This window comes from Pongo abelii, chromosome 16 (assembly GCF_028885655.2).
Source record: "Pongo abelii isolate AG06213 chromosome 16, NHGRI_mPonAbe1-v2.0_pri, whole genome shotgun sequence".
Taxonomy (NCBI): domain Eukaryota; kingdom Metazoa; phylum Chordata; class Mammalia; order Primates; family Hominidae; genus Pongo; species Pongo abelii.
The window spans coordinates 78164527-78188133 of NC_072001.2; the positions used below are offsets into that span (position 1 = coordinate 78164527).

At 45.1% G+C, this 23607-nt stretch overlaps 1 protein-coding gene across 1 annotated transcript; it reads right to left on the reverse strand.

Moving 5' to 3' along the window:
* Nucleotides 1-4990: 4990 nt before the first annotated feature.
* On the reverse strand, nt 4991-23607 carry LOC100461926 (cytochrome c oxidase subunit 5A, mitochondrial). The gene is made up of 5 exons (XM_002825678.6): nt 22815-23607; nt 13875-13991; nt 11475-11596; nt 8379-8501; nt 4991-5158 (listed from the first exon to the last, which is right to left on the reverse strand). The coding sequence occupies exons 1-4, from the start codon at nt 22912-22914 to the stop codon at nt 8388-8390; spliced, it is 453 nt and encodes a 150-aa protein (XP_002825724.2). The 5' UTR covers nt 22915-23607; the 3' UTR covers nt 4991-5158; nt 8379-8387.

Sequence of the window (23607 nt, forward strand, 5' to 3'; positions counted from 1 at the left end):
TGTTGGCCGCCTGGTCTCAAACTTCTGACCTCAGGTGATCCACTCACCTCAGCCTCCACAAGTGCTGGGATTACAGGCGTGAGCCACCGCGCCTGGCCAAGATGTACCTACTTTTTCCAGCACAACAAAGAAGTTGATTCAATTTGCCTAATGGGTGTGTGTGTGAAGAAAAGTTTGATGGGACAAATTCACCAGTAGATTGAATTTATCTAGTCACTTTTGCCTCCTAGTAACATGCCTTGTGATTTTTGTAAGTTTGCTTCTTGTGAAAATTATTTCTATTATTTTAGATTAAAGGTGGGCAAACTTTCTGTAAACAGGCAAATAGTTAGTACTCTCTGGTCCAACTACTCACTGTGTCATTTTAATGCAAAAGCAGCTATAGATAATGCACAACGTGAATGTACCTAATGCCACTGTACTGTAAACTCAAAAATGGTCAAGATGAGGCCAGGCACAGTGGCTCACGCCTGTAATCCCAGCACTTCGGGAGGCCCAGGTGGGCGGATCACGAGGTCAGGAGATTGAGACCATCCTGGCTAACACGGTGAAACCCTGTCTCTACTAAAAATACAAAAAATTAGCCGGGCGTGGTGGCTGATGCCTGTGGTCTCAGCTACTCGGGAGGCTGAGGCAGGAGAATGGCATGAACCTGGGAGGCGGAGGTTGCAGTAAGCCGAGATCGTGCCACTGCACTCCAGCCTGGGCAACAGAGCAAGACTCCATCTCAAAAAAAAAAAAAAAAAAAAAAAAAAAGGTCAAGATGGTAAATTTTATGTATGTATGATCTTACCATAATTTACTAAAAAGCAAAAAAAGAAGCCACAGATAATATGTAAATGAATGAGGGCGTGTGACTGTGTTCCAATAAAATCTTATTTATGGACACCATATTTGAATTTATTATTTTTTGAGACAGAGTCTTGCTCTGTCGCCCAGGCTGGAGTGCAGTGGCGTGATCTTGGCTCACTGCAACCTCTGCCTCCCAGGTTCATGCCATTCTCCTGCCTCAGCCTCCCGAGTAGTGGGGACCACAGGCGCCCACAACCACGCCCGGCTAATTTTTTATATTTTTAGTAGAAACGGGGTTTCACCATGTTAGACCGGATGGTCTTGATCTCCTACCTTGTGATCCACCCACTTCGGCCTCCCAAAGTGCTGGGATTACAGGCGTGAGCCACCGTGCCCGGCCTATATTCTGAATTTCATACAGTTTTTATATATTATGAATTTTTTTTTTTTTTTGAGTCAGAGTCTCGCTCTGTCACCCAGCCTGGAGTATAGCAGCACGATCTCGGCTCACTGCAACCTCCACATCTCGGGTTCAAATGATTCTTCTGCCTCAGCTTCCCATGTAGCTGGGACTATAGGTGCGTGCCACCATGCCCAGCTAATTTCTGTATTTTTAGTAGAGACGTGGTTTCACCATATTGGCCAGGCTGGTCTCGAACTCCTGACCTTGTGATCCACCCACCACAGCCTCCCACAGTGCTGGGATTACAGGCGTGAGCCACCGCGCCTGGCCGAAATATTTTTCATTGATTTTTCCACCATTTAAAAACATACCAGGCCGGGCACAGTGGTTCACGCCTGTAATCCCAGCACTTTGGGAGGCCGAGGCAGGTGGATCGTTTGAGTCCAGGAGTTCCAGACTATCCTGGCTAACACGGTGAAACCCCGTCTCTACTAAAAATACAAAAAATAAGCCAAGCGTGGTGGCGGGCACCTGTAGTCCCAGCTACTCGGGAGGCTGAGGCAGGAGAATGGCGTGAACCTGGGAGGCAGAGCTTGCAGTGAGGCGAGATCATGCCACTGTACTCTAGCCTGGGCGACAGAGCAAAACTCTGTCTCAAAAAAAAAACACAAAAAACAAAAAACCCATACCAGCCTGGGCAACATGGTCTACAAAAAAATACAAAAATTAGCTGGGTGTGGTAGCATGCATCTGTAGTACCAGCTCCTCAGAGGCTGAGATAGGAGGATTGCTTGAGCCCAGGAGGCAGAGGTTGCAGTGAGCTGATATCGCACCACTGTACTCCAGCCTGGGTGACAGAGCAAGACCCTGTCTCGAAAAAAAAAAAAAAGTAAAAATTCCTAGAGCAGCCCAGGCGCGGTAGCTCACACTTGTAATCCCAGCACTTTGGAGGGTGAGGTGGGCGGATCACTTCAGGCTAGAAGTTCAAGACCCTTCCAGCCAACATGGTGAAACCCCATCTCTACTAAAGCTACAATAAATTAGCCAGGCGTGGTGGTACATGCGTGTAATCCCAGCTACTCAGGAGGCTGAGGAAGGAGAATTGCTTGAACCTGGGAGGCAGAGGTTGCAGTGAGCCGAGATTGTGCCACTGGACTCCAGCCTGGGCGACAGAGCAAGACTCCATCTTAGAAAAACAAACAAACAAAAAAAACCTTACCAGAGTACCCGTTTCCTTCTAAGGGTATAGACGAGTGAATCAGATAAAATAAAATGTTGAAATCTCAACCTTACCTAAGATACAAAGGAGGCCGGCTGTGGTGGCTCACGCCTGTAATCCTAGCACTCTGGGAAGCCAAGGCAGGCAGAGAGCTTGAACTCAGGAATTTGACACCAGCCTGGGCAACATGAGACCAAAACCACAAAAATTAGCCATGTGTGGAGGTGCATGCCTGTGGTCCCAGCTACTGTGGAGGCTGAGATGGAAGGATTGCTGGAGCCCGGGAAGTCGAGGCTACAGTGAACCATGATCACATCACTGCACTCCAGCCTGTGTCAGAGCAAGGCCGTCTCAAAACAAAACAAAAACACATTTAAAAAAAAAAAAAAGCAAAGGCAACAAGAATCACTTTCCATCCACTAGTTCTATCCAGCTACAAATAAATCTTCTGCTTGTAAAAGAAAAGCCAATGCCTCAACCCTCACCATCTTTCAAATCACCCTCATTGCCTAAGATCACTCCTTCGCCTCCTGCAATTTGGCCTCAACCGCCCACAAAAACATGGCCAAGAAATTAAAATTTCTTGAGCATCTGGCCGGGCGCAGTGGCTCACGCCTGTAATCCCAACACTTTGGGAGGCCGAGGCAGGCGGATCACCTGAGGTCAGGAGTTCGAGACCAGCCTGGCCAACGTGGTGAAACCCCATCTCTACTAAAATTACAAAAATTAGCAGGGCATGGTGGTGCATGCCTGTAATCCCAGCTACTTGGGAGGCTGAGGCACAAGAATCGCTTGAACCCGGGAGGGGGAGGTTGTAGTGAGCCGAAATCGTGCCATTGCACTCCAACCTGGCAACAGAGTGAGACTCTGTCGTAAAAAAAAAAAAATTTTTGCTAAGCATCTGTATGTGCTTACTAGTTTCACTTAGTATCATTTAATCCTGACAAAAATGGCTCTTAAAAGTCCTCCATTCAGCATTTCACAGGGTATACACACGTAAAAGCCCAAGCTACATACTTTAAGATTTGCATACTTGGCTGCATGTAAGTTGTACCTTACTAAAATTGCTCTCTTCTTTCCCTCTAAATGTACCTGCTCCCACAATTTCGGCCTTCAACGTAGTTCACATCTGCCTCCAAACAGCCTCCTTGGAAGTCTTACTTTTTGCTGTTTCAAACCTTAAATTCTTTTCTCTAGTCTGTCTCTTTTCAGAGCTCTTGTCATAACTAGCCCACGGATGCCTGAAATTTAACAGATCCAGAATCAAATGTAGCAATTTCTCCACTCTGCACCAAGGTCCTCCTTTTGCTGACTCCTGTATGAATGGCATCACCACTCAAATCTCAAAATTGGCCTTCTCAGAGTTCTCATTTCCCCTCATCGAATTAGTTATCAACTACACCTCAATAATGTGATTTTCAAAATTCATCCCTTTCCATTCCTATGGCTACTACCCTAATTCAAAATCCCCATTAAGTTATAACCACACTGTGCCTAACTTTTATCCCTACCTCCAGTATCTCCAGGTTCCAATATTCACTGTCTCTCCTGTTCACTGCTTTACCTTCAGTGCCTGGCATGTTTGTTAGACAGTAGGTGTTCAACAAATTTTTGTAGCATGAAGACCATCACAGCATTTATCTCACCCTCATAGATAACTGTTTTCCTATGTTCCTTCCTCTGCTCCTCCCATGACATGAGGAACAGAGACCATTTTTACAGCAGTGAGGAGGAAAGCGCTGGCCCACAGTGGGATCAACCTAAGAACCATGGCCTACCAATTATACATCAAAAATATGTGCCATTTTAGTTTATTTCACATTTCTACTTCTTAAAAACTGGGCAGGGGGTTTTCTGGTAGGGGATCAGCCTTTATAAAAGGTCTCACTAGTATTAGAACTTCACCAAAACTGATTTTAATAACAATCCCTTACATGGCTCTAGGAGAGAAAACATCTAAATTTCAAGCTAATATTAATTCGATTTCCCTGATACTGCAGTCTGGACTGGCTATACTAGAAGTCACCCAGATCTAGAACCTCTTTATCCAGCAGCTGGTTCTAGTATTATGGCGCTTCTAACACAAGCAGGATTTGTTTTCCTCAGCTGTTTAATCAGAATGCCTCCAAATTTACAAAGCAAATGTTTTAATGTCCAAGGCTAATACACCACTGCAAGGGAAGAACAGGTAGGGAAGGAAAGGGGCACTAAGAAAGGAACACACCATAAGAGGGCTTGGCTACTGCATAGCACATCCTCAAGACTATCTCAGTGACCACTTTTAAACATCATTAAAACCTGTTTTGGAAAGGTACACAATTTGATCTATCCCCACAGACAACCAGTCCCCTAAGCCTAGGGTGTCAACAAGAAAATTCTATATAAATCACTGCTAGCCTTCAGCTAATTTACAAGCTAGAGCACCCAAACATATTAATGAAGCTGATTTTCATGTCAGATGGTTTCCAGAGAATTAACACAGTTCTCTCAGCATGTAAGAGGGCAGCAAAACCATGAAACCAATACAGCACTTAATTTTCTGCTTATTAATGCAAACACATGAAACAAATACCTAATTTCAGTTCAAACTCATTTCCCTTTTATTAAAGTCCAAGTTACCATTACATGGCTTGGTACTCAATAAAGGAAAACGTGTTCAAATAAGGTAATATGTTATCAACAGTATTTCCAGGTAACTGTTCACACTCAAGTAGCAATGTCAATAAATCCTTGGAGAAGCCCATCTGTAAGAGAAAACACAAAGAATTAGCCGGGAAAGAATAAAGAAAAGGTAGAAATCTTTTAAAAATAACCATTAGTGCTACAACCAGGGAAATCACTCTCTCTGTACCTCTTACTGCTCTTACTTAATCTTGCCTATTGTCAACCCACAAGGGACTAGCTTTGTGGCTTTTTTGTTGTTTATACACTGGTACTTCCTTCCTAATCAGAAAAGTGTTCAGTAGTTGCCATTTAACAAAAAAAAATTTTTTTGGGCCGGACACGGTGGCTCATGCCTGTAACGCTAGCACTTTGGGAAGCTGAGGCGAATGGATTGCCTGAGCATAAAAGTTCGAGACCACCCTGGGCAACATGGTGAAACCCCGTCTCCACTAAAATACAAAAAATTAGCCCAGTGTGGTGGCCCATGCCTGCAGTCCCAGCTACTTGGGAGGCTAAGGCATGAGAATCTCTTCAACCGGGAGGAGGAGGTTGGAGTGGGCCGAGATCACTTCATTGTACTCCAGCATGGATGACAGAGCAAGACTCTGTCTCCAAACAAACAAAAAAAGAAAAACAAAAAGAAAAAAAGTTAGCATAGCTAGAATATATCCTACATAAAAAAGATCTTCTGGACCCCTTGGAATAATACTTGATAAAATGAAAACTAAAACAATCTTTTAGGAGTCCATTATAGAATATGAACCACAGGGCTGGGCGCGGTGGCTCACGCCTGTAATCCCAGCACTTTGGGAGGCCGAGGCGGGCAGATCACGAAGTCAGGAGATTGAGACCATCCTGGCTAACACGGTGAAACCCCGTCTCTACTAAAAATACAAAAAATTAGCTGGGCATGGTGGCAGGTGCCTGTAGTCCCAGCTACTCGGGAGGCTGAGGCAGAAGAACGGCGTGAACCTGGAAAACGGAGCTTGCAGTGAGCCGAGATCACACCACCTGCACTCCAGCCTGGGTGACGGAGCCAGACTCCGTCTCAAAAAAAAAAAAAAAAAAAGGAAAAGAATATGAATCACAGGGCCAGACGCAGTGGCTCACACCTGTAATCCCAGCACTTTGGGAGGCTGAGGCGGGTGGATCACCTGAGGTCAGGAATTTGAGACCAACCTGGCCAACATGGCGAAACCTGGTCTCTACTAAAAATACAAAAATGAACCGGGCATGGTGGTGGGCACTTGTAATCCCAGCTACTAGGGAGGCTGAGGCATGAGAATTGTTTGAACCTGACAGGCAGAGGTTACAGTGAGCAGAGGTCGTGCCACTGTACTCCAGCCTGGGCGACAGAGCGAGACTCTGTCTCAAAACAACAACAAAAAACAAACAAACAAGAGCTTCAAAAGTATAACTAGGAAAATTTCCATTCTGAACAACTAGTTTTCTTTAGTACTCACAGAAGTCAAACCCATTGCATATATTATAAAGATGAGCTACTTCAGGGAGGCTGTGCTGGCGAGGGGGTGGACAAAGACAAAATGAAAAGACCATTGCTTTTGGCTCACACCTGAAACCCAAATAATTTGGAAGGCCAAGGTGGAAGGATCACTTGAGCCCAGGAGTTCAAGAACAGCCTGGGCAACATAGTGAGACCCTGTCTCTATAACAAAATTAAAAATAAATAAATTAAACAAAAACAAACAAAAAGACCACTCCATTAAAGCAAGCTTTAAAATGAGATCCCACCTGGGCGTGGTGGCTCATGCCTGTAATCCCAGCACTTTGGGAAGCTGAGGCGGATGGATCACCTGAAGTCAGGAGTTCAAGACCAGCCTGGCCAACATGGTGAAACCCCGTCTCTACTAAAAATACAAAAATTAGCCGGGCATGGTGGTGCATGCCTGTAATCTCAGCTACTTAGGAGGCTGAGGTACAAGAATCGGCTTGAACCTGGGAGGCGGAGGTTCAGTGAGCCAAGATCATGCCATTGCACTCCAGCCTGGGTGACAGAGTGAGACTCCATCTCAAAAAAAAAAAAAAATCTTAAAAGTAGATTATAAAGTTTTCAGCATTTTCTGTTCAGTTTCTCAACAGGAAGACTGAATATAAAAATTCCTTGAATTCTGAGTATTTTTCTTTGTATGTACGTATGTATTTAATTAACTAACAGAGACAGGGTCTCACTATGTTGCTCAGGCCAGTCTCAAACTCCTGAACTCAAGCAATCTTCCCACCTTAGCCTCCCAAAGTGCTGGGCTTACAGGCATGAGCCATTGCTGCCAGCCAAGTTCTGAGTCTTTTTTTTTTTTTTTTTTTGAGACAGAGTCTTACTCTGTCACCCAGGCTGGAGTACAGTGACACAGTCTCGGCTCACTGCAACCTCTGCCTCCTGGGTTCAAGTGATTCTCCTGTCTCGGCCTCCCGAGTAGCTGGGACTACAGGTACACCCAGCTAATTTTTGTATTTTTAGTAGAGACAAGGTTTCACCATGCTGGTCTTGAACTCCTGACCTTGTGATCCACCTGCCTCAGCCTCCCAAAATGCTGGGATTACAGGCGTTAGCCACTGTGCCCAGCCCAAATAGAAATACTTTAAATACACCAAAGCAAATGTGGCAACAATAAAAGTATCTGAAAATCTGGATATGTGTACACAGACTCACTATATTATCATCTATGCTACTGTTTATGCCTAGAAAATTGTATAAAGATTTTTCTTTAATTAAGGTGGCTTTTATTTGCCTTTATACCAGTAAGAAAATAATGATGTCAGGCGCGGTGGCTCAAGCCTCTAATCCTAGCACTTTGGGAGGCCAAGGCAGGCGGATCATGAGGTCAGGGGTTTGAGACCAGCCTGGCCGACAGGATGAAACCCCGTCTTTACTAAAAATACAAAAATTAGCCAGTTGTGGTGGCATGTGGCCTGTAGTCCCAGCTACTTGGGAGGCTGAGGCTTGAATCTGGGACGCAGAGGCTGCAGTGAGCCTAGATTGCACTACTGCACTCCAGCCTGGGCAACAGAATAAGACTCCATCTCAAAAAAAAAAAAAAAAAGACGAAAGAAAGAAAAGAAAGAAAAAGAAAGAAAGAAAGAAAAAGAAAGAAAATAATGATAACAACTAGAAATCATTTCAGTTCTTTAAATTTACCATTACTGGTATTCTCAAAATCTCTTCATGCTCACGGCCATTACCTCTAACAAGAACACTGAAAGGTCTTACTATAGCACACTGAAATGTCATCCACCCACACCTCTCTGGATTGTTTTCCTGCCTTCTTGTGGTTTGTCACTTACCCATGGGGTTTACAGTTTGTCAAGGCCCAGTTCCTCCGGAGTGGAGATTCCCAGTTCATTTAAAGTTGGTCTAAGTTCCTGGATGACATAGGGGTAGATTTCCTTATGAGGTCCTGCTTTGTCCTGATGGCAAAGAGAATATTCACATTTAACTCTCTCAAAAGCCATGTCTATTAATTCATGAAATGAACTTAAAAATGCCTTTAATTACTTATGCAGAGGCAAGTAGGACAGAATACAGGTGATCAGCTGGGCACGGTGGCTCACACCTGTAATCCCAGCACTTTGGGAGGCCGAGGCGGGCGGATCACTTGAGGTCAGGAGTTCGAGACCAGCCTGGACAACATGGTGAAACTCGTCTCTACTAAAAATACAAAAATCAGCCAGGTGTAGTGGCACATGCCTGTAATCTCAGCTACTCGGGAGGCTGAGGCAGGAGAATCGGCTTGAACCCGGGAGGTGGAGGTTGCAGTGAGCCAAGATCACGCCACTGCACTCCAGCCTGGGTGACAGAACAAGATTCTATCTCAAAAACAAAACAAAACAAAACAAAACAAAACAGGTCATCTACTTTTAAGTTAACACATTTGTTCAGTAAATAGGGCAACTTGCTGGGTGCCGTGGCTCATGCCTGTAATTCCAGCACTTTGGGAGGCCAAGGCGGGCAGATCACAAGGTCAGGAGTTCCGAGACCATCCTGACCAACATGATGAAACCCTGTCTCTACTAAAAATACAAAAATTTGCTGGGTGTGGTGGCACGCCCCTGTAATCCCAGCTACTTGGGAATGCTTGAACCAGGGAAGCGGAGGTTGCAGTGAGCTGAGATCATGACACTACACTCCAGCCTAGGCGACAGAGGGAGACTCCGTCTCAAAAAAATAAATAAATAATTAAATAAAAATAAAGAGGGCAACTTATATATGTACTGTTCAAGGTAGGCTTTTGCAGTTACTGAATAACTGCAATTGGACTAAATCCAGAAAAAACATCTTAAAGTCTAGAATTACTGGAAAAGAAGGTAGTGATGACAGAATTTTGTGAAGGCAATTAGACATGCCCAGCAGGCAACACAAATAATTAAGTTAACACGGGAAAAGTTTTTTCATTTGCCTCCAATTTGAGACCCTAACTGAATTAACTACCAGTGCTGAATGGATTGATAGCCTACAGAACCCTTAATTATCTTACCCATTATAGATAAAGTAATGTCACACTTTTGCTGTTAACGGACCTTAAGTTTCTTTCTTACAGACCACAGTATCTTTTCATGGAGAGCTGTACTTTGAGAATACATATGTCCAGGGCTGGAGACTTTTCACTGTAATATATAGTTACACCTGTGCTGTCACAAGCTTCCTTACGAACGAATAAGAAGTCAAAAGAACTGAGAAAGTGCCGGCCGGGCGTGGTGGCTCATGCCTGTAATCCCAGCACTTTGGGAGGCTGAGGCGGGCGGATCAACTGAGGTCAGGAGTTTGAGATCAGCCTGACCAACATGGAGAAACCCCGTCTCTTAAAAATACAAAATTAGCCTGTAATCCCAGCTACTCAGGAGGCTGAGGCAGAAGGATCACTTGAACCCAAGAGACCTCGGAGGTTGCAGTGAGCTGAGATCACGCCATTGCACTCCAGCTTGGGCGACAGAGTGAGACTCCATCTCAAAAAAAAAATAAACTCAGAAATTATAACCAAATAAGAGGGAGGAAAATTAGTATATATCCTCCTATGTTTTCATATAATGTATATATTTTTTTTGAGATGGAGTTTCTCTCTCTTGTTGCCCAGGCTGGAGTGCAATGGTGCCATCTCGGCTCACTATAACCTCTGCCTCCCAGCTTCAAGCAATTCTCCTGCCTCAGCCTCTCGAGTAGCTGGGATTACAGGCACGCACCCCCATTCCGGCTAATTTTTTATTTTCAGTAGAGATGGGGTTTCTCCATGTTGGTCAGGCAGGTCTTGAACTCTTGACCTCAGGTGATCCACCTGCCTCAGTCTCCCAAAGTGCTGGGATTACAGGCGTGAGCCACTGCGCCCAGCTGACGCAAATATGTTTAAAAGTCAAACACATTTCTACAGTATCAATAGTTGTGTAGTATAACCGTTCTGGGAAGTTCCCTCTTAAGAATTCCTAACATTTCGTATGACAAATAGCAAGAAGATTAATACACTTTGTAGTTAAATCTTTATATATCCTTATTTCCTTGATAAATTCCTTTCTTTTTTTTTTTTTTAGAGACAGAGTTTCTCTCTTGTTGCCCAGGCTGGAGTGCAATGGTGCGATCTCAGCTCACTGCTACCTCCGCCTCCCGGGTTCAAGCAATTCTCCTGCCTGGGCCTCCCGAGTAGCTGGGATTACAGGCATGCGCCACCATGCCCAGCTAATCTTTTTTTTTTGAGACGGAGTCTTGCTCTGTCCCCCAGGCTGGAGTGCAGTGGCGCTATCTTGGCTCACTGCAAGCTCTGCCTCCTGGGTTCACGTCATTCTCCTGCCTCAGCCTCCCGAGTAGCTGGGACTACAGGTGCCTGCCACCGTGCCCAGCTAATTTTATTGTATTTTTAGTAGAGACAGGGTTTCACCGTTTAGCCAGGATGGTCTCGATCTCTTGACCTCGTGATCCGCCCGCCTCGGCCTCCCAAAGTGCTGGGATTACAGGCGTGAGCCACCGCGCCCAGCCTAATTTTTATATTTTTAGTAGAGACAGGGTTTCACCATGTTGGCCAGGCTGGTCTCAAACTCCTAACATCGCGTGATCCACCCTCCTTGGCCTCCCAAAGTGCTGGGATTACAGGCATGAGCCATCACACACGGCCAAGATAAATTCTTAAAAAAAAAGAAAAAAAAAAACAGAGAGAAAAAAGATAAATTCTTAAATGGAATTGCTGAACAAAAGTGTATCATGTACAATTTGTAACGCCTTGAATAAATGCTGCCAAAGTAGCCTCTAGAAAGATTTTAACTGCAATGTACATTCCTTCTAGTTATATAAGGACTCATTTTAGGCATTTTAACAAATTCAAAAATACACAATATGCTGATACCTCAGCAATAGCCCACTCATTTACAGAACAATTTTAGCATTATTATTTCACTGACCTTAACAGCCTCTAGGATACGAACTGTACTAGCAAAATCATTTAACCGTCTGCATGCCCGCAAAGCAGCATCAATGATTTTGGGCTCTGGAACCATATCATAGGTAACAAGTGTGTTTATCCCTGCAAAATTAAAAAGAAGGGCCATGTCAACCTCGAAGGGCCTCACTTAAACTATGAGTTATTTACATTTTTACTGAATCACTGATGTATGATCTTATCTGTCTGGGTCTCCATTCTCTTATCTATAAAATGAGAGAAATCTACCTTTAACAAATTCTAGATAATAAGATCACAGTGGATCTCCCTTAGTGAATCAGTGGAAAGAAAGAACTATGCAATAGCACGCAGATTGAAGGAAAAAATCCTGAGTTTTTTTTTTCCTTCTTTGAGAACAAGAGGGTCATTTTCAACTCCTAACTTTTTTTTTGGAGATGGAGTCTTGCTCTGTCACCCAGGCTGGAGTACAGTGGTGCCATCTCAGCTTACTGCAACCTCTGCCACCTGGGTTCAAGTGATTCTCCTGCCTCAGCCTACCAAGCAGCCGGGATTACAAGTGGGTGCCACCAAGCCTGGCTAATTTTAGTATTTTTAGTAGAGGCGGGGTTTCAGCATCTTGGCCCAGCTGGTCTTGAACTCCTGACCTCGTGATCCACCCGCCTCAGCCTCCCAAAGTGCTGGGATTACAGGTATGAGCCACCACATCCGGCCTTCCTATCTTTAACTCTTAGTACAATGAACACATTTTGGATGCTTTAAAAGAGATTCAAGGCTGGGCCCAGTGGCTCATGCCGGTAATCCCAGCACTTTGGGAGGCTAAGGTGGGTGGATCACCTGAGGTCAGGAATTCAAGACCAGCCTGGTCAACATGGAGAAACCCCGTCTCTATTAAAGATACAAAATTAGCCGGGTGTGGTGGCACATGCCTGTAATCCCAGCTACTCGCAAGGCTAACGCAGGAGAATCACTTGAACCCAGGTGGTGGAGGTTGCAGTGAGCTGAGATCGCGCCATTGCACTCCAGCCTGGGCAATAAGAGAGAAACTCCATCTCAAACAAAACAAAACAAACAAACAAAAAAACCAAAATAAAAGAGACTCAACTGGAAAACAGCCTAAAAACAGCCAGAGAAATGCATAAAGAGAGTTAATGAAGCCTAAATGAGGACATTAAGGAGATATTATAGAGAAACATTAGTACACAGACTCATAAACATTCAACCAGAAAATGATTGGGCATGATTACTTTCAGATCTGCACAAAATAACACATCATAAAATTTAAGATTCTCTTAATGGGAATACATAATTGTTCTTTTTATTACTTCTACTCCAGATTGTTCAGTAAGAATTCTACTGGTTGTAGCAAAAGGGAATCATTAATTTCTGCAGAGAAGTTTAAAGCACTTAGGTTTCTTGCTTTTATTACTTTAAAATATTTAAACAAAGGATACCAGTGAATACAATGCAGTCATTGAGACTGAATTTTTGGTTTGAGATAAATTACCCTACACCTAATTCTATTTATTCATGTTAAGTGTGCATCTGCAAATTTAGGAAAGACAAGTTCTAACTTACTTAGATACTTATTCAGGGCAAAACAATGCAAAAATAACAAAAAACCCAAACCATCACCCAAAGGGGAAGGGAACCAAATGACTGCTTTGTGTAAATTCTTTTTTATTTTTTGAGACAGAGTCTCGCTCTGTTGCCCAGGCCGGAGTGCAGTGGCGCGATCTCGACTCACTGCAAGCTCTGCCTCCCGGGTTCACGCCATTCTCCTGCCTCAGCCTCTCGAGTAGCTGGGACTACAGGCGCCCGCCACCAAGTCCAGCTAATTTTTTTGTATTTTTAGTAGAGACGGGGTTTCACCATGTTAGCCAGGATGGTCTTGATCTCCTGACCTCGTGATCCGCCCGCCTTGGCCTCCCAAAGTGCTGGGATTATAGGTGTGAGCCACCACGCCCGGCCTGTGTAAATTGTTTGAAATGTACAAAACTGTTACCTTTTGCTCATCTAGCCTTATTGCTATAGCAGTGGTTTTCAATTAAGGGTGACTTCATCCCTCAGGAGACACTGGGTAATGTCTAGAGACATTTTTGGTTGTCACATGGTACGAATGTGTGCATACTGGCTCCTAGCGGGTAGAGACCGAAGGTGATGCTAAACACCCTACAGCGTAAACGACAGTCCCCTACAACAAAGAATTATCTGGCCCAAAATGTCAATAGTGCCTGCCTTAAAATCCTGCTTTATAGGTAGCCATAAACTTTCCTAACTGCAAGTTGCATGAAGTAACCAGTTTAAACAATGCATGTTTTCGAAACAGTTGCTCTCAATAAAGGAGCAGAAGCAGTTCATATTTACACACCAAAATAGACAAATATGTTTATGTTCCAATTACCTTTACGCAATTCCCAGGCATCTATATCTGGCTTGTTGAAGTATGTTACCCAGCGAGCATCAAACTCCTCATCTGTCTCCTGTGACCCATGGGAATAGCAGCGAACTGACTGGATAGCTACAATGTGAAAGAACCATAACTTCAATGTACACAAATAGTACTTGATATATCTTGTTTAATGCATTAAATTTTGAGTTGACTATATATGTTGTGGCAGAAAAAATATTCAACAGGTCAAATGAAATACATCGTATACATTGATACAGAAAGATATATTTAAAATTAAGCAAATAAAATCAAGTAGAACAAAAAGTATTACATAGGCATGTTTATACTTTTCTCCCTAACGTATAATACTCGCTTGAAATTATTAACAGTGGTTCCCTCTGATTTTAAATTAACAGTGATTATCTGTGGGAGGTAAAAACTACTTTATATACTTTCATATTGTTTGAATTTTTACACATAACCAGAGTATTAATTCCTAAGTAAAAATGTCCCAGGTGGACATAGTGGGGCACACACCTGTAGTGCCAGCTACTCAGAGGCTGAGGCAGGAAGATTACCTGAGCCCAGGAATTCAAGGTTGTAGGGTGCTAACAATATGACAGAACCTGAAAAAACAGCCATTGCATTCCAGCCTGGGCAACACAGCGACACCCCACTTCTACAAACTAAGAATAGGCCAGGTGCAGTGGCTCACGCCTGTAATCCCAGCACTTTGGGAGGCCGAGGCGGGTGGATCACGAGGTCAGGAGATCAAGACCATCCTAGCTAACACGGTGAAACCCCGTCTCTACTAAAAATACAAAAAATTAGCCAGGTGTGGTGGCGGGCGGCTGTAGTCTCAGCTACTCGGGAGGCTGAAGCAGGAGAATGGCGTGAACCTGGACGGCGGAGGTTGCAGTGAGCTGAGATCACACCACTGCACTCCAGCCTGGGCAACAGAGCAAGACTCTGACTCAAAAAACAAACAAACAAAAAAACAAAAACTAAAAAACTAAGACTAGGCCGGGCGCAGTGGCTCACGCCAATAATCCCAGCACTTTGGGAGGCTGAGGCGGGCAGATCACAAGGTCAAGAGATCAAGACCATCCTGGCCAACATGGTGAAACCCCATCTCTACTAAAAGTATAAAAATTAGCTGGGTGTGGTGGCGCGTGCCTGTAGTCCCAGCAACTCGGGAGGATGAAGCAGGGGAATTGCTTGAACCCAGGAGGCGGAGGTTGCAGTGAGCCGAGATTGCGCCACTGTACTCCAGGCTGGTGACAGAGCGAGACTCCGCCTCAAAAAAAAAAAAAAAGACAATAAACAACAACCACCAAAAAAAACAAAAAAGCAACAAAAAAAAACTAAGAGCAATACTAATGTCCATTCAAGTTCTTTTTTTTGAGACAGGCTCTCGCTCTGTTGTTGCCCAGGCTGGAGTGTAGTGGCGCGATCACAGCTCACTGCAGCCTCAAACTCTTTGGGCTCAAGCATTTCTTCCTCCCTTGCCTCCCAACGTGCTGGGATTACAGGTGTGAGCCACCAGCCCTGGCACCATTCAAGTTCTTAAACAAACTTATATACTTCATTGACACATTAAAAAAAAAAATCTCGGGCCGGGCGTGGTGGCTCACGCCTGTAATCCCAGCACTTTGGGAGGCCGAGGCGGGCGGATCACAAGGTCAGGATATCGAAACCATCCTGGCTAACATGGTGAAACCCCGTCTATACTAAAAATACAAAAAATTAGCCGGGCGTGGTGGCGGGCGCCTGTGGTCCCAACTACTCGGGAGGCTGAGGCAGGAGAATGGCGTGAACCCGGGAGGCGGAGCTTGCAGTGAGTGGAGATCACACCACTGTACTCCAGCCTGGGCAACAGAGCGAGAACCCGTCTCCAAAAAAAAAAAAAAAATTCTCATGTTATTATATTCCAAGATAAATTACACATCCTGACAAATTACACATACAAATTGCTTTATCAAACTACAGCCCCTTCTCAAAATATTCTGATAAATCCCCTAAGGGAACATACACTCTAATCTACACCTAATGCAAAATAATACTGTTTTACAAGGAATATTTTGGGCTGGGCGCAGTGGCTCACACCTGTAATTCCAGCACTTTGGGAGGCTGAGACCAGTGGATCACCTGAGTTCAGGAGTTTGTGACCAGCCTGATCAACATGGTGAAACTCCGTCTCTACTAAAAAAACAAAAATTAGCTGGGCGTGATGACAGGCGCCTCTAATCTCAGCTACGCAGGAGACTGAGGCAGGAGAATCACTCGAACCCAGGAGGCGGAGGTTCAGGTGAGCTGAGATCATGTCATTGTATTCCAGCCTGGGCGACACAGCAAGACTCTGTCTCAAAGAAAAAAAGAAATGATGTTTTAAAGGTAACATTGTCAAGAAAGCAAGATACACAACTATTTTCACGTGTTTTTTTTGCCTTCAGCATTCTGAAGGTTAGTAGAGCCTCCCAATCAATACATAGAGTACTGTATGAAAAGCATTTCCATTTTTTTTTTTTTTGAGATCGAGTCTCACTCTGTCACCCAGGCTGAAATGCAGTGGAACAATCACAGCTCACTGAAACCTCTGCCTCCTGGATTCAAGCGATTCTCCTGCCTCAGCCTTCTGAGTAGCTGAGACTACAGGCGAGCGCCACCAAGCCTGGCTAATTTTTGTATTTTGAGTAGCGACGGGATTTCACCATGTTGCCCAGGCTGGTCTCGAACTCCTGACCTCCAGTGATCTGCCCACCTCAGCCTCCCAAAGTGCTGGGATTACAGACGCGAGCCACTGCACCCAGCCCCATTTTTTCTTTCTTCTTGTCAAATGGACACTGAATTGAGTTTGGAAATCTGAATTCCTTCTGAACAGCCTCCGGAACAGGTAGGGGGATAGGAGGAGGCAGAAAATTTTATCTTTGGGTATTGAATGCAGCACAGCCCAGCACTCAGATACCTCTAGGCTCTTCGCTCTCTCTGTTTGACCCTGGAAAATTAACTTAAGTTTCATTTTCCTTATCTGTAAAATGGGGACGCTACCCCCCTTAGCAGATTATGAAGATTAAATGTGAAAACAGGTAGGTTAACACTATGCACTGGTAAGTATTAAACAAATGGTAGCTATAACTAACCCTTATCTAAAAATGTCTTAGTTGATTGTCTATTTATAGAAATCATAACAAAGAAATGAAATCTATCTCAAATCACATTTCCTACTACCTGTATTAGATAAATGTGGTGTAAATTCTAGTTGTTTAAGGCTTAACATATTTTTATTTATTTACTTTTAGAGATGGGGGTCTTGATATATTGCCCAGGGTGGTCTTGAACTCCTAGCCTCAAGCAATCCTACCACTCCCAAAATACTAGAATTACAGGTGTGAGCCACCGCGCCCAGCCTTAACATATATATATATATATATATATATATATATATATATATTTTTTTTTTTTTTTTGAACTTCACCCAGAAACCTCTCAACATTGTTGTTCTAAGAACACTCTGAAATTTAAACATTAGTAATATCCTATATATCTTTAATGCAGTAACTGGCAGGAGGAAGAGTAGGAAAAAAAACAAAGCAGAAAAGATCTTCCCAGAGACCTAAATTACCTACATAATCGAAGCCCAGAATGAAGTGGAACATGTACATAAATGGACTAGAAGTAAACACGTTTTAATTTCTTTTCTTTTTTTTTTTTTGAGACAGTCTCACCCTGTCGCCCACGCTGGAGTGCAATGGCACGATTTCGCCTCACTGCAACCTCCACCTCCCAGGTTCAAGTGATTCTCCTGCCTTAGCCTCTCAAGTAGCTGGGATTACAGGCATGCGCCACCATGTCAGGCTAATTTTTTGTATCTTTAGTAGACACGAGGTTTCACCATGTTAGTCAGGCTGGTCTCAAACTCTTGACCTCATGATCTGCCTGCCTCGGCCTCCCAAAGTGCTGGGATAACAGGCATGGGCCACGGTGCCCAGCCTTAATTTCTACAACAAGAAAAAAATGGATCTCTACACCTAAATATATCTGGTAAGTACGAACATTTAATCAAAACTACATGGATATTTAATAAGTCTTACAAGACTAATATTTAAATTTAATATATCAGAAAACAAGGCCAGGTGTGGTGGCTCACACCTGTAATTCCAGCACTTTGGGGAGGCTGAGGCAGGCAGATCACTTGAGGCCAGGAGTTCAAGACCAGCCTGGCCAACATGGTGAAACCCTGTCTCTACTAAAATACAAAAAATTAGCCAGGCGTGGTGGCACACCCCTGTAGTCCCAGCTACTCGGGATGCTGAAGGAGAATAGCTTGAACCCAGGGAGGTTGCAGTGAGCCAAGATCGTGCCACTGCACTCCAGCCTGGGCGACAGAGCAAGACTCCGTCTCAAAAAAAAAAATAGATAGATATCTATCTATCTATCATATATGAAAACATAGATTAGAACAACTGTCTAACGCACTATTATCAAGAACTTAGGGCCACATGCAGTGGCACTAGCCTGGGTGACAGAGTGAGACCCTGTCTCAAAAAAAAAAAAAAATTATAAGCTACCTCTTCAAAAACTAAAGCTAGCCTTAACTGAATACTGAAAGTGCAAGTATAAAATGATACAATCACTTTGGAAGACGGTTTAAGCAGTTTCTTATCAAGTTAAACACAAACCTACCATATAACACAGTAATTCCACTCCTAAGTATTTACCCAATAAAAGGTCTATGTACTCCTTCCCCAGAGGTAATTACCTATCCTATCCACAACAGTGCTTCATGATAAGCAATTCCTTTTGTTCACTGCTGGGCATGGATTTGACTACATGAGTGCTAGGCTTTGTTTCCTAACTGTGAATAAGATGACCAGCAACAGCAAATCCAAGTCAAGGAGATCACCACCTTCAAGGATTTGATCATATGTCTTCTGGAAGCCAAATTACAAACTGGTTGTATTCCAAAAAGTCTTTTATAAAACAGAACTAGAACTTTGAGAGGCCAAGGCAGGATCACTTGATGCCAGGACTGAGAGACCAGCTTGGGCAACAAAGACAGACCTCCATTCTCTACAAAAAACTTAAAAAATTAGCGGGGTTTGGTGGTCCCAGCTACTCAGGAGGCTGAGGCAGGAGGATCCCTTGAGCCCAGGGCAACAAGGCTGCAGTGAGCTATGACTGCGCCACTGCACTCTAGCCTAGGTGATAGAGCCATACTCTATATCAAACAAATTAAAATAAATAAAAATTTAAAAACCCATACATCCCTTTCTGAAGGGCTAAAACAGACTCTCCCCACGTGATTTAAATTTTTTTTTTTTTTTTTGAGACGGAGTCTCACTCTGTTGCCCAGGCGGGAGTGCAGTGGTACAATCTCAGCTCACTGCAAGCTCCACCTCCCGGGTTCACGCCTTTCTCCTACCTCAGCCTCCCCAGCAGCTGGGACTACAGGCACTCGCCACCACGCCCAGCTAATTTTTTTGTATTTTTAGTAGAGACGGGGTTTCACCGTGTTAGCCAGGATGGTCTCAATCTCCTGACCTTGTGATCCGCCCGCCTCAGCCTCCCAAAGTGCTGGGATTACAGGCGTGAGGCACCACACCCGGCCATGATTTAAATTATATTGTTAAATCCAGTAATGGGTAGAGCAGGATCTATTCTATTAGCTATGGACACATCCCCCGCATGCTTAACTTTTTTTAGGTAAACTATACTAGCATTCTCTGCCCACACACCCCACCCCACATAAGAACAGGATCTCCACCTAGTATTGAAGCTTGAAAGGCAAATTATTTTGGAAAACAATTACTCAGAGCTTTTACGTAACCTGAAAGTCCCAAAGTAAGAAAAAAGAAGCAGCTGTGAAAAATGAGGACATTTTTAGGGCTTCATCCTAAAAAGCTATTTCTAACACTGCTTTTTGGCATTCAGTTAAGCACTCCATTTAAAAACAAAAAAGGCTAACATATATAGAAAAATAAAAGGGCTCATTAATCCTTTGGGTTTAAATTTAGTTAAATAGCATAGTTTTCCATTTAATAAATAATCAACCCTGACAGGCCCAAAGAATGAACACTTTGGTGGTGGTAACTGTAGGAATGAGGGCACATTAATGAGTTATTGAGGCCGGGTGCAGTGGCTCTCGCTTGTAATCCCAGCACTTTGGGAGGCTGAGGTGGAAGGATGGCTTGAGCCCAGGAGGTTAAGGCTGCAGTGAGCTGTGCCAACTGCACTGCAGCCTGCATGACAGAGCGAGACCCTGTCTCAAAAACAAAAACAAAAATAAAACAAAACCAAAACCAAAACAACAGAAGAAGAAAAAGAAAAATTTGGCTGGGCATGGTGGCTCACACCTGTAATCCCAACACTTTGGAAGGTGGGAGGAGGGAGGCACTCCTGAGCCCAGGAGTCCCCAGACCAGCCTGTTTCTATGGAAAATAAAACTGGTGGCGCACCCTTGTGGTCCCAGCTACTTGGGAGGTGGAGGCAGGAGGATCAGTTGAGTCCCAGGAGGACAAGGCTGCAGTGAGCTGTGATGGTGCCACTGCACTCTAGCCTAGGCAGCACAGTGAGACTATCACCAAAAAAAAAAAAAATTAAAAAAAAATTTTTTTTTGAGATGGCGTGATCTCGGCTCACTGCAACCTCTGCCTCCCGGGTTCAAGCAATTCTAATGCCTCAGCCTCCCAAGAAGCTGGGACCACAGGTGGGCGCCACCACACCCGGCTAATTTTTGTATTTTTAGTAGATACTGGGTTTCGCCATGTTCAGGCTGGTCTGGAAATCCTGACCTCAGGTAATCTACCCGCCACAACCTCCCAAAGTGCTGGGATTACAGGCATGAGCCACCGTGCCTGGCTGAAAAATGTAAATTGTACTGTTACTTTAGCAAAACACAAAATCTCAACAAACATCAGGATGGCCCAAACATAACTATAAGAAACAAAAATGGTTCCACCATTAAAAAGGAGTCAGTTTCGGCCAGGTGTGGTGTTTCATGTCTGTAATCCTAGCACTTTGGGAGGCTGAGGCAGATGGATCACCTGACCTCACGAGCTCGAGACCACCAAGGCCAACATGGTGAAACCCCGTCTCTACTAAAAACACAAAAAGTAGCCGGGCCTGGTGGCAGGTGCCTGTAACCCCAGCTACTCCAGAGGCTGAGGCAGGAGAATCCCTTGAGCCAAGACCGTGCTATTGCACTCCAGCCTGGGCAACAAGAACGAAACTCTGTCTCAAAAAAACAAACAAAAAACAAAACAAAACAAAACAAAAAAAACAAAGAGTCAGTTTCCCAAGATGGACTTTGGTTTCCTTTTCTATAAAATAAAATGGCCTCCATGATCTCTAAAGTGAACTCTAGGTTGGCTGCAGTGGCTCATGCCTATAATTCCAAACTTTGGGAGGCTGAGGTGGGAGGATCACCTGAGCCCAGGAGTTCAAGCCCAGCCTGGGCAACATAGGGACACTCCGTCTCTAATTTAAAAATAAATAAACAAACAAAAATAAAGTACCCTCCAGCCTTATGGTTCTATGACAAATGATAAAAGTCTAAAATGAATGAAGCAAAACATATTCTTTAGGTTCTGAAGTGTTAAAACACTTAGTCAAGGCAACAACCTTATTAGTTTTGAGTTTCTGAGTTCTTTTTTTTTTTTTGAGATGGACTCTTGCTCTGTCGCCCGGGCTGGAGTGCAATGGCGCGATCTCGGCTCACTGCAACCTCCGCCTCTCAGGTTCAAGCGATTCTTGTGCTTCAGCCTCCCGAGTAGCTGGGATTACAGGTGCCCACCACCACACCCAGTTAAATTTTTTGTATTTTTAGTACAGACAGGGTTTCACCATGTTGGCCAGACTGGTCTTGAACTCCTGACCTCAGGTGATCCGCCCGCCTCGGCCTCCCAAAGTGCTGGGATTACAGGCATGAGCCACCGCGCCCGGCTGAGTTCTTTTTTTAATTTTTAACTTCAGCATACCCTGAAACGAGTTTCTGAGTTCTTATGTTTAAATACGCATGCATAGTTGCCAGTGATGCAGGTTCAAAAATAAAATATAATATGCATGCATAGGAGCTAAATTTCAAAATGTAGCTTATATAATCATCACGGACCAACATCGAAGTGCAGTACTGTAATTATTCTATGCTGGTGGACTCAAAACCTCCCAGCACACATATAAAGGGAAGGAAAACAGACAAAAATCAGCAGCACGTCTCATACTCCTATTACAAAGGCTTCTATTACAAAGGGGAAAAAACACGAAGCGTTCCTATGCTTGTAAAATCCAGTATTCCTGAGTCTGTGGCATTCAATTTTCAAAAGAGTGATATTTTTATCATAAGCTCTATCAAAACTCTGGCTATCTTCCGGAGATCAGGAAACAACCACACACTTCCATCTATTTTAAACGTGGAAGAATTAGAACGTGGCACAGCAGACCCTAAAAATGACAGAAAAGGCTGTGAAGGTGACACACTAATCGCTAACCGAGAAATGCCTGATTGAGAAGTATAATCGTGTGTCCCATACGGAAGCATATTGTGTCCTCGGACCCCGAGCGGCGTGCCCGGAGGCTCAATGTCACCTTCGCCGAGGCGCTGCAGGCCGGCGGCGGCCACTCACGGTCAGGTGGCCGCACGGTCGGCGCCGGGGCAGGGTCATGGCCCAGGAACCGAAGGGGAGTGCTGCGTCCCCTCCTCGGCGCCCACAGCAGGTCCACATCTGACCTGTCCGCGGTGGCAGAGCCAGGAAGTTGCGCGGGGGGAGGCCCCGGGGGCGCGCTCTTAGGTCCTCCACTACTCGAGGCGGCGGGCAGGGCGGCCCTCGGTCACAGGGTTCAGTAACCAGGGTAGGGCAAGGGCTAGGCCGGGGAGAGCCCGCCCCGGAGTGGCGGCGGGGACCCAGGTCACCGCAAGGACACGAGGGCGCGGGCAGTGGCAAGCAGGGGCCTTACCCGCGGCGGGGCCGGGAGTCCGGGTGGAGTGCAGGAGGCCTCGAGGGCCGGCCTGGGTGGCTGCGGCCACAGCGCAGCGGCGGAGAGCGGCGCCCAGCATGACGGCGATGGCGGCGCGCAGGCTGAGGACAGAGAGAAGCCGGTGTAAACTCGCGGGTTGCTCCGGAGCGGGCGGGGGCCGGACAGGCTCACGGCGGGCGGAGCACGTAGGCCCGCCCACTGCGACTCTGGCGCGTGGGCGGGAGGGGCCACCGCGCGGCCGGCGGCGGGCGGGCTACGGCGGCGCGCTGAGGACAAACTGTTAGCCTCGCGTCCCGCCTTGTCTCTGGTCAGGTGACCTGCAGCTGCCATCCTGGAAGTAGGAATGGAGGCGAGGGAGGAGCAACCGACCGTGATCTTGTTCGAGTCACGCCCAGGAGGGCACTTAATCACCTCAAAATAGGAATGACAGCAATAACAACAAACTATAATAAAAATACCTACTTTGCGCCCGGGCGCCGTGGCTCACGCCTGTAATCCCAGCACTTTTGGGAGGCCGAGGCGGGCGGATCACTTTCGGTCGGGAGTTCAAGACCAGCCTGGGCAACATGGAGGAACCCCGTCTCTACTAAAAATACAAAATTAGCCAGGCGTGGTGGCGCAACGCATGCCCGCAATCCCAGCTACTCGGGAGGCTAAGGCAGGAGAATCGCTTGAACCCAGGAGACGGAGGTTGCGGTGAGCCGAGATGGTGCCATTGCACTCCAGCCTGGGCAACAAGAGCGAAACTCCGTCTCAAAAAACCAAACAAAAC